Source organism: Puma concolor, chromosome B4 (assembly GCF_028749965.1).
Source record: "Puma concolor isolate L17-30 chromosome B4, mPumCon1.1.hap2, whole genome shotgun sequence".
NCBI lineage: Eukaryota > Metazoa > Chordata > Mammalia > Carnivora > Felidae > Puma > Puma concolor.
In genome coordinates, this window is record NC_141673.1 from 8757992 (window position 1) to 8775683 (window position 17692).

Sequence of the window (17692 nt, forward strand, 5' to 3'; positions counted from 1 at the left end):
ATAGCTGTGGAGCTGAAATTAAAAATTCTAGTCTGTCCTTGGTAAGAAATGTAGTGGAAGATTACATCAGCATTGACTGGGGACTGTCCTAGGAGGGCTGGTTGTTGCCTCCTGGTTCACGTGTCCTTTCATGGTGTCTCCTTCTTCATCTGTGGTCCCTGCCATCCTACTCAGAGAACTCAAGACCCAATGGAAATCAGGCCACAGGCTGGGCCAGGTCAATTAGATTCTCTTCCTTTAGAGAATTTGAGTGTCAAGATACAGATATTCTAGTCTTTCCTGTACATCAACACTAGTTGTTATGAGAGCAAATCATAAAAGTAAAATGCACATCTCACCTCCATGCTTTAGAAATCTGTTGCCTGTTTTTGAACCTCCTTAGCCTAAGACAATCTTGACTAATGGTCTCTGTCATTCCCTTCTCTTCAACTGGCACCCAACACTCTAATCACTATGGGGTAGATGAAAGATGACCTCAAATCTTCTCCCAGTCCTCCCATTGAGAGGTGGAATGCCCCTGAGAGGGCTCCTCGGCTTGAATCTGGGGAGGCCCTGTGACTTGCTTTAATTCAGCACAAGGTAGAGAAAACAGAGCTGTGTGACCTCTGAGTCTGCGGCTTCTGCATGCATGCAGTACTCCCTCTTGGATCCCAGTCGCCATGCTGTGAGAAACCCAAGCCCTGTACGGAGGTCACATGGAGAGGATCCTTGATGCTCAGGTCAACAGCCTCAAGCTGAACTGCCAGCTGCCAGCCATGTGAGTGAGTCATTTTGGACACTTCTAGCCAGTTGGTCCTCCGGATGACTACAGCCCCGGCCAATACCACTTTGGAGCAGAACTGCCCTATAGAGCTCAGTGAATCACAGATCACGAGAGACGATAAAACACTGCAGTGGTTTCCCATATATGTATCTCCTATTATTAATCTTATCTCCGTACCTTTGTCACAATTAATGAGCCAATACTGACACATTAGTATTAGCTAAAATCCATACCTTATTCAGATTTTCTCTTTTCCTACCTAATATTCTTATTCTTTTCCGGGATCTCATCCAGGATATTGCATTACATTTCATCGTCACGTCTCCTTAGGCTCCTTTTGGCTATGATGGTTTCTTAGACATATCTTGTTTTCCCTTGACAGTTCTGAGGGTAGTCCTGGTCAGGTGTTTTGTAGGACATCCCTCTATCGGGATCTGCCTGATGTCTCTCTCAGGATTAGGGTGGCGTAATGGGTTTGGGGGAAGAAGACCACTGAAGTAAGGTGCCATTTCAGCACATCACATCAAAGGTCCATCCTATCTATAACCATGACTTATTCTGTCGATGCAGACCTTGACCACCTGGCCGAGATGCTGCTGGTCAGGCTCCCCACTGTGTGAAGCCACACTTGAGGAAGGGGAAGTTATGTTCCGCATCCTTGAGGGTGAAGTAATCTACATAAATGAATCAGAATTCTTCTGCCCAGGAGATTGTAATGGTGGTTTTAAACCACTAATTTTTGGTGTGGTTTAATACACAGCAAGATATCTAAAAAACACACTCAAACCTTTTCACTGTCTCCTATTAGACTTCATGAACAGTTACATGTGCTACGTAGGGTTCACTCTACTTAAGTGCCCTTCCTATTCCTATCCACCACTCACCAACCCACAAAAACAAAGAAGCTTTTATTTTTCCAACAAAACCCAAGTGCTACCTCCTCTATCGTGAAGCTTCCTTCCAGAAGGAATTCATTGCTCTGACCCAGCTGCCAATACCACAGTTAACACCACTATTGTCACCCTTATGCTATGGTTAACTCCCTCAACGAGACCAGAGGTTCCCAACATGCAGAGACCCTGCCTTATGTAACTCTGCATGCCACCTAGGACATCAGCACATACCTGGCATCCCATTAAGTGTTTGTGAATTAATTAATTAAGTGACTATAAATGTGTATCATTTTTTATAATACCTCATTTTAAAAGAATAAAAGAGAAAACATAAATAAACAGCTATAGCCCAGGATGTGTCTGTAAATCCACACTAGAACTGGAATCTCCCTAGTAATGCACAGCTCCACTGTATAATATGGACTGGGCACTAAGAAAACTGATCACTGCATTCAATGAGTCAAAGCCACATATAACAGACAAAATAGTATCTGCTTTCAGATCTGTGTGACAACATGGGCACATAAATACTAAATAAATTAGATCAGATGAGTCTCTTTCTAAGGGAATCAGGCCAATGAAGTACATTTCCTCGCCTTTGGATTTCTTGATATGTCATCAAAGACTTTTTACAGAACATAATTTTCATATTTAACTTCTAAAGTGTGGAACAATAAGACAGATTCATGGGTAACTGTGTTAGCGCTATTCAATTTTCTCTCTTACGTACACAGCAGGGAAATTAAATAAGCCCTGAAGTGGTCCTTGGGAAAAATATAAGAAATAGTCACTGTGCCTCCAAAGGATTCAAGGGCTTCTGAAGTTTTACATTAATAATAACTCTGTCAACTTGTCTTCTTTCAGTATTTACAATAGCGGCTTTTACTAAATCAGCTGAAGTCTCTGCAAGAAACCGATTAGGTCATACAAAATTGCATTCTAGTGACCAGAGGGAAAAGCCCTCCCACAGAGGGTACCAGGAGCACTGGCAGCAACAGAAAGACTCCCCTCAGGAAGGTCCAGGGCAGCAGATGAAGCGATAGGTGCTGGGCACTGTCCAGGACACAGGGTGAGATACCCTTGGTGTGCCGAGGAAGGACTAGGGACAATTTTGAAAGGAGAGAGACATGAAGGTGATACTGACAGTCCCACGTGACCAGGTAGAGAATGAGTCAGGACATGGAGTCAAACACAGAGATATACACAAACACATGGTGACATTCAAGCCCTAGTTTGAAAAACCAAACCTAACAAATTATTATTTAAACATTTATAATAAAAACTGTCTATGGGGCGCCTGGGTGGCTCAGTTGGTTAAGCGTCCCACTTCGGCCAGGTCATGATCTCACGGTTTGTGAGTTTGAGCCCCGCATCAGGCTCTACGCTGACAGCTCGGAGCCTGGAGCCTGCTTCAGATTCGGTGTCTCCCTCTCTCTCTGCCCTTCCCCCACTCGTGCTCTGTCTCTGTCCCTCTCTCTCTCTCTCAAAAAATGAATAAACGTTAAAAAAATTTTTTAAAAACTGTCTAAATAATTTAAAAATAACTGTCTAAATAATGTCTCTGTGAGGCAGGAATAAGGGACAGGCTTTTACTTTTTACCTCAAATACTTCTGACTCATTTTAATTTTTAAAATAAGAATATAGAACTTGCACAATAAAATGTTAAAAGATAAAGTGCTACCGTTGTACAAATGAAGCATAAAGTTCTCTGAGTTCAGTAAAATTTGTTTTAAATTGCTCATGGGGCATAACAAAAATGGAGATCAAAAAGAAAAAAAATCTTCTCAACCTTAGGTTAGGTTTGAATCTAAATCAAGCTAATTCCTAAATTCACCTAAAACAAAACACCCACTCCTCTGCCTCTGTTTTTAATTCCTACTCCAACCGTTTGCATCTTTAGTAGTCCACTGACCTTGGAACTGCTTTCTTCCGACACTTCTCCCTCATTGGTTTGCATTGGAACAGACTCTGTGCAAAACTCTGCAGAAACACACAAATACCGCCTGGAAGAGGTAAGAAGAGAAAAAAAAAATAAGGAATTCAGTGAAAAAATCGGTTTTTCAAAGATTAGATTGAAATTGTATCACCAAGACCATAGATACAGTGAAGTGATGAGCGTAAGTAACACACGTGCGTGTGCGTGTAAGTACACCCATGCATCTTCGGTAAGAAAGAAAGCAGAGACGTAAGAGGGAATTTTCACCATCTTACGGTAGGATAGTTAGGAGAGGTTTAAGGCACTGGGGTGTTACACAGTTCTAGATTTCTTTCCTCTTTTTTCTTGACTTTTGGCAGACGTGATAGTGAAATCTTCAGCAATTCATACAGCACAAATAGTGACCGGAGAGAAAGGACGTCCACCTAAGAAGTGGGCCCGTCTGCACAGCATAAGCCGTTGAGATTGTCCAGGTTTCCTGGGTTTATAGTTTACGTTCAATATTCATGGTATATATATTTAAAATTTTTTTAATGCTTATTTATGTTTGAGAGAGAGACAGAGTGTGAGCAGTGGAGGGGCAGACAGAGAAGGCGACACAGAATCTGAAGCAGGTTCCAGGCTCCCAGCTGTCAGCACAGAGCCAGACTGGACTTGAACTCACAAACCGTGAGATCATGATCTAAGCTGAAGTCGGACGTTTAACCGACTGAGCCACCCAGGCGCCCCTCGCTGTATTTTATAACTGAAATAAGGGTACACGCTAATGGTTGATCCCACTTTTTTATTTTAAGAGAATTTGCTTAATAAGCTAAATATCAGTTAATTTACTTTTACATGAGAATGGGCTATCCTAGGGCAAGACAATAAAAAGTACTAATTTTTCCCCTAAGAATAAAATGAATCATTGGTTAAAATTTTATGAATTAAAATGTACCAAAAGGAAACTACTAAAAGCATATGTAACATTCAAATTAATTCATTAAATATGTAATTACTGAACAATAATTACTCAAACTGACACAAATCTCCATGTAATACAGGTAACTAATAATTTAAAACCTCTCTAATACTTTAAAAGGTTCATAGCTACAAAATCTAAAAGCTAGAAAGAAGCTTGGCACGTACTATCTTTTGTGTGGGCAGAGAATCTCTTGATAAACGCAGCACCTTGGGAGGCAGGTAACGTGGTTCTGGTGTGGGAATCTGTTTCCTCATCTGTTGGGTGGGAGAAGAGCATCAAAAAATCTACTGTGCTCACCTAATGGGGTTTTTGGGGAACCGATGTGTATTTATGGGACATGAAATGAACCGTAAAATTGGTACAGTGGAAGGTCTGCTAATCATCCCCCCTCACTCACTCCAGACGAACTGACGCTGCCCATTCCTTGCGGGAAACACATGCTTCCAGCAAGTGAAACAGGCTTTCTTGAGCTGGTTTTGCCCCTCATCTGTTAATGGCAGTTGTGCAGAAACAAACTTATTCTTTCCATGAAAATTAAATTAATAGCACCGGAAACACTCAGTAACCTACCTAGAAAGATGTCGTATGCAAACTGCCTCACAAATGTCCTTAAGTGCTCATTCTGCTTTACAGAAATAGACTGTATCTCATAGATGATACATTACAAGCACAGCTGATGAAAAACACCCCAATGATTTCTGTGCCATTTCCATTTTAATGTGCTGGAAAAGAGGAACCCTCCTTCGCTTCTCCTGAGCTTTCCCTCTGGCTCCTCTCTCCACCTTCCACAAGTCCCATCCCAATGGATCTTTTCTAATGTCAGAAGGAGAAACAAGGCCTGTGAGGTCAGCCCTTCTCTCTTCCTTTTGGAAGCCAGCTGCCCCCAAGGAGCATGCATTTTCCTCTGTGCTAGTTCCCCTAAATGAAGGCCCCTCACAATTGCCTGGGACTAGGTAAGCCTGTTCAGTGCTAGGAACTTCACTTGCCTGTAGATGTAAGCCACATTCCCCACTATAGCTTTATTAGTAATAAATGCCCCACTCTTTTATCTGATTTCTCAATTGATACAGAACTCAGCCAAGGGAAAAAGAGTGCTATTTACTGGGTCTCTCAAAGACCATACTATCTGGTGCATGGGACTAGAGTTTTGGTAAACACACATGAAGGGAAATTGGAGGAGTGAAATAAAATGCATATGGAATTTCTAAGGCTTCTGTTGGGTCAGGACTTTGGGCCTTGGTCTTTAGTGAGAGAGCAACATGCTTTACCCTTGTAGAGGCTGCATCAGGCCACACGAGTTTTTACTGTCAAATACCAGGTTTACACTACTGAGGCTGAATTAGAAGCTTACAAACCACCAGCCACGCTGTATTTTGACATTAGTGGTGACTGTAGTTATGGTAACTTTGTCTTCAGGTAAGTGGCTGTTTCTATAGAGACGAGACGGCATACACCAGGCATGTGGGCTTTGCTGGCGGCAGCAAAGAAATGGGCCACAGTCAGTCGTGGCGGTGGTGGCGGGCGGCGGCGACGGTACTGAAAAGCTCATCGAAATGTCAGCCGTGCAAGCGGCCTCAGCCTACATCGGCCACTCTGGCCTAGCAAGCAAATGCCAGCCGTGCTGGCCTCAGCAAAGGGAATAGAGCATTAGCAGGCTTGGGTGGCCTCAAAGTACAGAAGGCTGCTGCCTGACCTTGAATTATGCAGGCACAGCTTTTCCTAAGCAGGCATGGCTGAGGCAAAGATTAGACTTTAGGGAAAAGAGACTTTCTTCATACAGGCCTTTTAGATATTAACGAGGGGAACAATTATTTGCTGTGCATAAGCTGTGAGGCAGCTGAATTTCACACAGCGCATGTGCTACGAAACCAGTGAGGTTCTACGTTTGAATTGTTTGTGCTCGGCTTACACAGGCAATGGAAATGAAGAGGTTTCTCACTATACTCCTAAAAGGCAGGAAGGCAGGGAACTTCTAGAGGGAGGGAGGGAACTTGGTACCTGGGGCTGCCACTACTATAAATCCCTAAATATTGCAAAAAGAAGGAGATGCTTCAAGGATTAATCTTTAAAGCAGAAGACAGTGTACATTGGTTGGGTTTTTTCCAGACATAGGAAAGGCCCAGTTCCAAATTTCACCTCCTGCTGGCAGAGTTTTCCAAATCGGGTGGAAGTGTCCACGTCATGGATGGCGCACACTGGCATGGGCTAACTGGATACCTTGGAGAGGCTCAAACAAGAGGACCTCAGCCGTCTTCCCTCCCTCAGTAAGGCAGGTGGAGATCAAAGAACCTTAGAGGTTCTTTATCATCCAGTATCGCCTGGGATATTCACTACTTTTGCCTACGAAATCACTTTCCCATCTTTTCCAGACTTCAAATTGATTCTCAGATCCCTCCCTCGGATGCCACCGTGGCTTTGCGACAGCCTTTAGTAAGACTGAGTACTGCATTCTGGGAATATAATTTGATCAGGAATTATTGCTCCTGAGCAGGACAGTGCTTTCTTAACTGGGTGGCTGTGGGGACAGTGCTGAAACAATTTTGTTGACCCTTGGAGTTGATGTTAATTTATATACTGTTCTGATCCATTTTAGGGTACCTGGGGGCAAAATCTATTTGGCTCATCAATTTTGCCCAAGAGAATACCCGAGAGAAGAGTGGGTGGTAGTGGGGGGTTGTCCTCTTGAAAGTGGGAGCAGGACTGTCTTGAGACCCCCTCTGCCCTAGAGGGGAGGGACACACCTCACAAGACCTGGATTATACTTCAGACCAACGCATGAGGAGACAAGAGCCAACATGGGTTAGGGGAGGAAAACTTGCTGGCTCTCAATGTTTCCTTCCATGTGGGGCAATATCCCTTTACTACTGTTGGCCTTATATCCCTAACGCAGGCTGTCAGGGTGAAGTGACTTGTCCAGTCATTGAGTCTGGAAGGGAGACTGGGCGTGCCCCTCCTCCAGCCCTTTTCCCGTGGGGGCCTTAGTTTTGCTCTGCTCCTCCCTTCTTCTAGGAGGCAGGTCTATCCCTGATAGTGCTGCTGGGTAAAGAAACCTGTTAAGTTCCAGAGCTGAGTATTAGGAAACCGACTTGCTGTTAGAAACGAGCCAGTTCTATGTCAACTTTATTAGTAATAGAAGTGAAAATTTGATCTCCACCTGCCTTACTCCCTCACCCTCTATGTCTGTGGTTTAGAACTTAGGCAGTGGAGAGAATGTTTTTTATCAGGTCCCTTCAATTCCAACCAATATCTGGAACTTCTCCGCTTCAGAACCTCTCCTCTGCATCAGTATGATTTTCCCAACTGTCCCATTACCATAACATGAATAGCAGACTTTTACTTCATAAACTTTTCAGCTCTATTTCTAGCTACTCCCCGTGCACCCACCATACCACTTCACTCTGGAAAATCTTCCTATTCTCGGCACACAACTTGCTAACTTAATTTCTATCTATGCAGTCCACACCACATTTGAAAGCCCTTCCCCTCACTGCCAATCAGCCTCTCTATCCTCCTAGCATCCAATTTTTATTTCGAAAAATCTTTCCTGATTAAAACCATGTATCTGTCTACTTACTATATGTCATATCAACACCTATTTTTCTATTTGTTCTTTCTTTAATTTACTGTGTGCGTGTGTGAGTGTGTGTGCGTGTGTGTGCGTGTGTGTGTGTGTGCATGCGTGGTTTTAGAACTATTCTTAATATTTTTAAGGTGTTTCTTGAAAAAGCCTTGGTGACATTCTTGTTTGAAGCCAAGGCTTATAGTCGTGTCTAACGGTCTATTTGAGTTTTACTGCCCTTTTGACAAAATGGAGGGAAAATAAAGAAAGCAATGTGGAAGTATATGGCTGAGTTAGGGGTTCCACTTGTGAAGTGACAAAGGGGCCAAGTGTATCAGTGTTACCAGACTGATGAAAAGTCAAGGCAAAGTCCACTTGTGTGAAAAGGTCCTGGAGGGGGCGTACAAGTGGTAGTAAAGTTGTCAAAGATGACGTGACAACATAAGCATTTGATTTCTGCTTCAGCACATGATTCCGCCTCAGAGCTATCGCCAGCTTGCCATCCATGGTAAGTGACTGACAGTCATGACCTGGCAGTGCTTCAGCGCACATGGGACAGGACTCGACAAGTGTTAATGACCAGATATGAGTAAAACCATACATCACACAGCATCTGCGCCAGGTCTTCTCTAAAAGTTGGCAAATATGTTAATGTTTTCAAGGCCCTCCGGGATCCAGCCCTCACCTGTGTCTCCCAGTGTCGTGGGCCAGACCTCTTCTTCCCTTTGTTCCAGCCGTAATGAACTACTTACAGCTTCACGAATATGCCAGATTGTTTCTGGTTTCCATTGTTCTGCTTGTACCACCCCCTCTGCCTTTGTCTCCCCGGGTACCGCCAGAGAATACCTACTCTCATCACTCAAGACTCAGCTTTTACAAAGTGTTTCCGGATCCACCACCAGGCAGAACTGGTGATTCCTTCCTCAGTGTCCCCAGCGGATCTTGTCTGAAATCTAGTACGTGATCTATAACATGCCACTGACTTTACTTCCTTACATAGATGCCTCCCTTAGTAGACTGTCAACCCTCTGACACCAGATACTGTATCTCATTAATGTCTGTATACACAGTTTGCTTAAAACTGTATACCTGGAATTTAATAGACACTCAATATATTTCTATGTAGGCGTGACTGAATCAACTAAAGTCCTTTTTATTTAAATTGCAATAGATATCAATTCAATAAATATCTACTGGGTCCCTACCACATGCCACCCAGGGCTCAGCTGGAGTGGTGTAGCAGAATGAGCTTTGGCTTTGAAGGAGCAAAATCAGTATTCTTTGTCACTTATTAGCTGTGTAATCTTGGGCACTTAACTTTCTGATCTTCATTATTTTCATCCATAATACTGGTCAGGAGGAGGGGTTATAAGGATTAAATTAAATACTATACGCATAGCACTCAGCAAGGTATCTAGGAGCAGCCAATAGGCACTGAAAAACCAGTTAGCTCCTTTCCAAGAAGTCTCAAAGGGTTTATAGACTAGTAAAGGAGGCAGAGACAAATAAATAACTCTACTGTAAAACCCTGCTTTATTACTGTAATAATAACAGGCCCTCCTAGAATACAGATGAAAAAGAAATTCTGCCCAGAGGGTCTGGGAGAAGGGGACAGTAGGAAAGATACAGGAAACAAGAGTGGATAGCTTGTATTTTCCCCTCTTATTCCAAACTCTAACCAAAGAGAAGAGCATTGACCAAGGCACAAAGCCATGAAAGACAACTAAATATTTGGGAAATAGAAAATGGCCTAGTAAGGCCTACAACAGATAGGGGCTCACTAAAAAGCAGCCAGAAACATTGATTGGAATTAGATTTTGAAGTGGTTTATAGGATGGTATCTGTAGCAACTGGGAGCCATGAGAGCTGTTTAAGCAAAGGAGTGACACAGGTAAATATATCATTTAGAAAGCTGGTTCTGGCAGTAAGTTGGACTACAGACCGGAGTAAGGACAGGCTAGAGGCAGACAAGCTAGGAATATGCTCACAGGAAACTGTGGGATTGCTAAATCCTAATAACAAATTCTAGCTTTATAAAAAGGATGAGGTACCGAATGTCAGTGTCAACCATTTAGATTGATGTGCTTTTTAAAGGGACCTACTGAAGTAGAAATGCAATCAGTTGATGTGATGATGTGGTGGCCACTTTAAAGACCCTCATGGAACAACCTGGGGAAGGAGTGATAATGTCAAAATGTACTTTTCTTCTTTTTAAGATGAAGACTCTCCCATCTCACTGCCAATACACAGATTTAAATTTTAAAAACTTACCTTCGACAGTATTCTGGGGCAACACAAGCCCGTGAAGATGAGTCTAGACTACATTCAGTGCAAAAAACCAAAACCCTGAAAAGAGAAAAAAATCACAATGAGCTGCGTGCTCACAGCAAGATGGCAGTGCACGGTTCTGAATTCAGGCAGCCCAGCACAAATCCGGGCTCTTCTGTCTACCACCACAGACTGCGGGGCCAGCGGCCTAGCCTCTCAAGCCTCAACTTCCTCATTCAACACTGAGAACAACAATAGCACTTTCCTCATAGGGTTCTTTAGAAGTTTAAATGGAATACATATAAAACACCTAGTATAGGGCAGGGCACCAACTGCACGCTTAATAAAGGCAAGTGGTTAGGAATGTGAACTGAGGGGCACCTGGGTGGCTCAGTCAGTGGAGCGTGCAACTCTTGATCTTGGGGTTGGGCTCGAGCCCTGCATTGGGTGTAAAGATTACTTAGAATAAAATTGAGGGGCGCCCGGGTGGCTCAGTCAGTTAAGCATCCAACTCTTGATCTCAGCTCAGGTCTTGATCTCCGGGTCGTGAGTGCAAGCCCCACACTGGGCTAAATGCTGGGCATAGAGCCTACTTAAAAACAAACAAAACAAACACACAAAATCTTTTTTTAAAAATGTGAACTGATACACTAAAACCTATATTAAACCTCTATCCTTTATTTTACCTTATTTGTTCTATCAGGAAAATGCCAAGTTGCCTTTCCAGCTTCTCCATTTGACATGAGGGTGTCTCATAATCACTTCAGATTTAATGCATCCCAAAGAGCACTCTTCACTGCCCTCCCGGACTTCATTCTCCCATCTCCACTGTCTTATCCTCCACCCAGTTGCTTGGGTCAGAACCTCGGGTTCATCCTAGATTTCTTGCCCTATCCCAGCCCTCTCTCAGCTTGTCAGCAACCTGTCACTTCTGATTCAGGGTATGTGAATTCTTCTTTCCCACTGCCATCATCATCCCTCACTTGTGGAGGCCTCTTAGCTGGTCTCCTGCCTCTACTCTTGCTCCTCCCCAGTGCGTCCGTTCCCAGTTAATGGCTGGAATGGCCTCTTCAAAATCAAATCAGATCATAGCAAGTTGCTAATAAATGCAAGGAAAATTGTGTTTATTTCATGATGGAATGTCTCTCTCTTTATATATGAAATACATACTCACATGTGAACATACAGATATATGAAATGAAAGCCACTTAATATTAGACATTTAGAGGTCCCAAGGCAGTCCCTTCCTTTTACAGTGGCAGAAACAAATACCAGAAGGAGATCCTGCTTAAGGTTGGACTTCTGTGTGTGTGCAAAAGTGGCCAAAACAAGGCCGCACAAGCCCAACAGAAACTCGCCTGTGATTAGAACCCGCACTGCTGTCTGAAAGTCTGTCACTATTTGGAAGTTGTGCCCTTGTCTCATGATCAAGAAACTTAATGTTTCTGTCTGAGAAAGTGCGTTCCATTTCCCAAGGCTGCAGATTATGAGGTACAGCTTTAGTCCCACATCATGCTGCAGTGTTTGAGAGTGTGCTTCAGGGAATCTTGAAAGCACCTTGCTGCCCTCTTATCTGTCATCACTCTCCCTTTGCTTATTTTTTTAACAGTGTTTGAATAAATAAATCCCAGATGGAATTGAGCTGTGGTGAGTATTGGTGATATTTTCATTATTAGCCCTATCCTTCTACTACAGACACTGTTGTCCCAGCAATCTTTCTTTCTAAAAAGCAAATGTGACCTCTGAATATTTCACTGCTCAAATTCAATCAATAACTACCCACTACCCTTAGGGCAAAATTCAAGATCTCTCTAGCCCCATCATATCCTTCATATCCTATTCATGGGAATTACATGTGGTTCCCCTGCCCACAGCACATGCACTAATGTCTGCTGAGGGCCCTTACCCTGATTCTCATCCACTCCTCTTGCAAGATCTGCCTCAGGTATTATCTCCTGAAAGTTTTCTGTACCCTCCTTGGCTGCACAAAGTGTCCCTCCCCTAAGACGTACCATATAATATCAGTAGTGTCTGAGGGTCTGATTTCCACACTCAACAGGGGCTTCTTGACAACAAAGGCTCTCTGTGGTGACACATCTTTGAATTTGGTATCGAGCAGTTCAATAAACATAAGCCGAACTAAATCCTGACATGTTCCTGATAACTCAGCACGCCAGTGTAGAGCCTGGAGCCTTCCCATTAAACGGCACTGGGGAGAGTTGAAGAAACTGGCTGGAGCTTCCCAGATGGGTCTGGCCCTCATGGAGGATAACAGCTATGTAGTTGTGTGTGACCCTCAGCACCTCAGAGATAGATTCGATTCTTTCATTTTTTTGTCAATTACAGACTATCAAGAGGACAATCCTAATTTTCAGTTCTCTGTTCTGATTAGTTTCTGCACAGGCTAAACATGACTTCTTTTCTAGACTCACCAGGTATCTAAATTCCGTACCAGCTTCACAAAGTAACCCATCATTACATATCTTGTTGCCAGACAAGTTTAGAAGGATACGGCGGCCAGCTCAGTCCTTTGCTTGCTTGGTAGGCGGGCTCAGATGCTTGCTTATGTTCAGAGAGGGAAAAGGAGTTGAAGCACGGGAAGGGCAGGCGAGGGAAACTGGGCAATTTTCAAGAACTCTGGAAACCAGTTTTTGCAGAACAGCTTCCTTACTTTCCCCACAGGGTTGTGAACCTCTGTATCAGATGCACTCGTACTCAAGATAAACATAATGTTTGGCTCTGAAATCAACATTTTGAATTATCTAGTTGAAGTCATCTACAGCACTATTTTCCTTCTAAGGTATAAGCAATGGCAAATTCTTTCAAAAGTCATTTTGAAATGTTCAGAACTACACTATAATCCTACCACCGGATCATATATAGCCATCCATACTATAAACTCTTAACTGAGTCACAAGTAACACTGAAACTATTTGAAGCACTCTGGTTTTCTCGGTCCTCTTGCGGAGCAGCCAAACTGACTTGAGATTCACACACAGTTGGGAAGATTCCATGGGTCCTGGACTAGATTACTGCCAGACCTGCTAAACTTCAAGAGCTCCTCCAAGCCCAGTGCCTAACCTTACTCATGGGACGTGATCAGACCTACATCTCTCCTAGGGAATATGCCAAGTTGAAAGACAGACGTATCCAATAAATCATATCCACTTTACTAGTACCACCTCTGACATGGCATAGTTTTAATTTTCAAATTTGATTACTCAGGCCGATCCTTTTAAATTTAATTCTCACTTAAAAAAATTCAAGTGATAGGGACAAGTCCCCTCTCCCACTACCCTTACCCAGGACTCACCATTGCTATCAGTTTAATTTCCGGGCATAATTCTGGGATGCAGATTATTATATACAGTTCACTCTGGAGTGAACATGGGTTTGAACTGCGTGGGTCCATTTCTATGTGGATTTTTTACAGGATAGTACTATAAATGTATTTTCTCTTCCTTATGATTTTCTTAAAAACATTTTCTTTCCTGGGACACCTGGGTGGCTCAGTCAGTTAAGCATCCGAATTCAGCTCAGGTCATGATCTCACGGTTCATGAGTTCGAGCCCCGCGTCGGGCTCTGTGCTGGCAGCTTGGAGCCTGGAGCCTGCTTCAGATTCTGTGTCTCCCTCACTCTCTGCCCCTCCCCTACTCGTGCTCTATTTCTCTGCCTCAAAAATAAATAAATATTTTTCAAAAATTTAAAAAAACATTTTCTCTACATTACTTTATTGTAAGAATACAGTATGTAATACATAAAACATACAAAACATGTATTAATTGACTACTTATACTATCGGTAAGGCTTCCAGTCACCAGTAGGCTATTAGTAGTTATGTTTGACGGGTGAGTCAAAAGTTCTAGGGGGATTTTCAACTGCACAGGGGGTCAGTCCCCGTAACCCCCGTATTGCTCAAGGGTCAGGCCTACTATAAACTTTTAACTGAGTCACAAGTCACACTGAAAACCTTGACGGCCCACGTCATTGGCAACTGGCCTAACTTCAAGCAAGATGTCCCGGAAGCAGCATCTTAAGTGAAGCAGCAGATGTGGGGGTGGAGCAAAACACCAGCAAGGGTGCTGGGAAGGTCTTCCCAGGAGGTGGGCACAGATGCCAGGAGAATCGGGGCAGACAGGAGGGTACCATACGTTCAGCTCTGTAAGTGGGGCACCCAGCCCAAGTGGGCCAGAAGGAACCTATTTAATTAAGTAACAAATAATAGTATCAAAAGCCCAAGCAGCACAGGTGGAGGTAACTCCGCTGCAGGCAGATGAGTCTATTTAGCTGCCAATACACAAGTGTTAACGGTTGTTCCAAGATCTGGAAATGTTACCTGTGCAGTTTCAGGTCACCTCTACCTAAGTTCAGCACTTTGGAAGTTCTGTAAAATATTCTAGCCCGCACATTCCTAAAAACATCCCCTTTAATCCTAAAATCTCTTCTTGCTTTTGTGTTCTCCTCCTCTTTCCTCTTCTAGTTAAGTTTCTTTTAAAAGAAGTTTATATCTGTGGTCACAACACCTTTATCTCTCATTTACTTATTAATGGTTGTAATTTGAGATCTTTCCCTATCAATACCGTTATCAAATACAATGGATATTATTCAATTGTTTTGTTTTAACCTCTCTTTCCCATTTAAAAATCAGAATGATCTTTAAGTCTTATCATTTGGGTGTTCCTTTCCTATCTTGATATCAGGATATTGTAGATCCCAGGGCACCTGGCTGGCTCAGTCAGTGGAGCACACAAAGCTTGATCTCAGGGCTATGAGCTTGAGCCCCACGTTGGGTGTAGAGATTACTTAAAAGTAAAATCTTAAAAAAAAGAAAAGAATACTGTAGGTCCAGTCATTGAGCCAGGGGGAAGCCTGTTTTAGTTTCTGGTCTCTTAGCTGTTGTCTGAGTCCTCCTATCTCCCTGGGTTTGCAGCCAGCCCAAGGCCTTTGTCAACGCTGTTGATTTTCAGATGCACAATCAGGGGCAGGGTGGTGCTGGGTGAGTTCCTGCTTCTGTACACGGGGACAAGGGCACAGGGGTTGTGGTGAGGAAACTCAACTCAACTCCTGGCTTCAAGGATTGAGCCTCGTTCTGATCCCCAACTATCATGGATCATGTCTAGTCCCTTTACCCCACAGAAGGGGCCAAATTCATTACTTGTGGCACCGCTTAGACCATTTCTTTGCAGACTCTTGCTGGAGAGTCTTTCTCTGCTTGTCCTTTCATTACTGGCATGTTCCTTGGGAATTCATCCTTCCTTTTCTTTGTATTATACACATACGTCCTTACCTTCTCCCATAGATTTAACTACACTCCACGTCTTGATGACTCCCAAATCGCTCTAGTGCTGACCTTTCGTACGAACTTCAGAGCCTTCTATAAACTGCCCAATGTCAATGCCTTTCATCTCACGTTCCACATGGTCATTAAAATGCAACACACCTAAGATGAAATAACCCTCCCTCAAACTATGTTCTTCTCCTTCTGCCTCACTTGGGAATACTACCATCCCACTCAAATAAAAAAATCTGGCACCATCATCAGCATCTTGATCTCACCGAACTCTGTCGATTCCAATGCCCGAATATTTCAGGATGTACGTTCTTCCCTATTCCTACTGCCACTGCTTTAATTCTGGCAATTTCTTACTCAATTTATTAGAACTACTTTTTCCGCTGGTTTTCTTAACCTCGAGACCCCCCCCATCCCCTCGCCCCCGGCATTAGAATCACCTTTATAAAGTGCAATCCCACATAGCCTTTGCAATGTCTCTCATCCATCTTCAAGATAAACCCCAATTCTCACTACATGGTATTCAAGGCCTGGTACCTGTTCATCTCTCGGCTTCATCTCACAAAATCACAGTGCTTTCAGTTTTCCTTAAACACCACATGGCTTCATGTGCCGGTGGCTTTGTACCTGCTGTTTCTACTTGGACTGGCTTCCCGCTCACAGGGCAAATTTCTTCCCCACCTTCAAGATGCAGGCTTATGGAAATCTTTTCCATGAAGTCTTTCTTGATGCCTCCCTCTTGGTCTGGCTGGGTCCCCCCTCTGAGTTAGCGACTGTACTTGGTATATATTTCCACTTGTGCCGCATATACTACTAGGTTGTAAGGTTCCTGAAGGCAGGGTCTAAGTCTTAATTTACTACTGCATTATCATCATTGAAAACAGTGCTAGTGCAAAGGACATTCCAATAAACTCTTATGGAATAAACACAGACATTTTGGGGAAAAAAATAAAGTCAATTCAGTACAATATTCTTAGTCTACTCAAATAAGGATGCTGCTTATCAGCTTTAACAGTCTATCCAGGGCCACAGTACAGACTCCATGCATGCATGCATTCATTCATTTCTTCAGCAACTGAACCACCTGCCAGGCCTCATGCTCTGTTCTAAGGAACACCGTGGTAAAGTAACGCTAGCCTCTTGGAACAATGTGCTATTTGTGTGGGACCCACAGACTTCCAGGGAGAAGCTGTGAAGGGAATTTGGGGACTGATAGCAGGACACTGGTATAAAGACATTACATTTATTTTTGTATCTTGTGAGTCAGGGAGGGCTGCCTAAGAAAAACAAATGCAGTATGAAGCCGGGATGCTCACTTTCAGCTACTAATCCAGTTTGGCCAACTAACTAACGCCTTCTAGCTCAGTCCACGATGGCTTGTCAATTCTTTAACAGGAAGGACCTTCTGAAGAACCTAAGCACAAGCATGGACCACTCGCAGGTGGGGGTGGGGACGCAGGGAATGATGACGACTGGCTACTCCAACAGCAGAGGCAGCTACCGAAACAGCAGAGTCAACTCAGCCAGCTTTACTAAATGCTCACTAAGCGTCCAGCGCAATGCTAGCGTATGCAGAGCAAGGGCCTATGGCCAGGTTTTACTGCCATTGTTGGTCACATAAGAATTAAACAGATTAACATGTTCAGCTTTTGTACCCGATTTATTGATGACCCATGATCAAAGAGCCTTTATGTTTTTTCCATATTGCATATTGATTTTATGTAGGTTTTTTTTTTTATGAAATAGCTATTTCTATTAAGGTTCACAAAATTTTAAATGCATATTGGTTCGCCAATATAACCAGTGAGTTAGGGAAATCTTAATATTTATATTGAAGATGGGAATAATAATAATAATAATATGAATAACCATTAACCAATAACCATTTATGCTGTGTTCATCAATGTACATCATGGACATCTCAAAAAAAAACTCATTTCACAGATGATCCCTTCCTCAGAGGTCTTATGCTATTGATAAGGAGAAGAAATTGAGCACGGCAAGCAATTCCACAAGG

At 43.1% G+C, this 17692-nt stretch overlaps 1 protein-coding gene across 6 annotated transcripts in view; it reads right to left on the reverse strand.

Annotated features, from left to right (window-relative positions):
* The window catches only part of TNRC6B (trinucleotide repeat containing adaptor 6B), a 259643-nt gene that overhangs the window by 186604 nt on the left and 55347 nt on the right, over positions 1-17692 (reverse strand). For 4 of the 6 annotated variants that reach the window (XM_086712195.1, XM_086712196.1, XM_086712194.1 and 1 more), the window contains 2 exons: positions 10388-10462; positions 3570-3660 (listed from right to left, as the gene is read on the reverse strand). In XM_086712195.1, the coding sequence (XP_086568321.1) occupies positions 3570-3614 (45 nt within the window). In that variant the 5' untranslated portion in view covers positions 3615-3660; positions 10388-10462. Of the gene's footprint in view, positions 1-3569; positions 3661-10387; positions 10463-17692 lie in introns of those variants that run through there. The other 2 variants (XM_086712201.1, XM_086712200.1) reach the window with 1 other exon arrangement.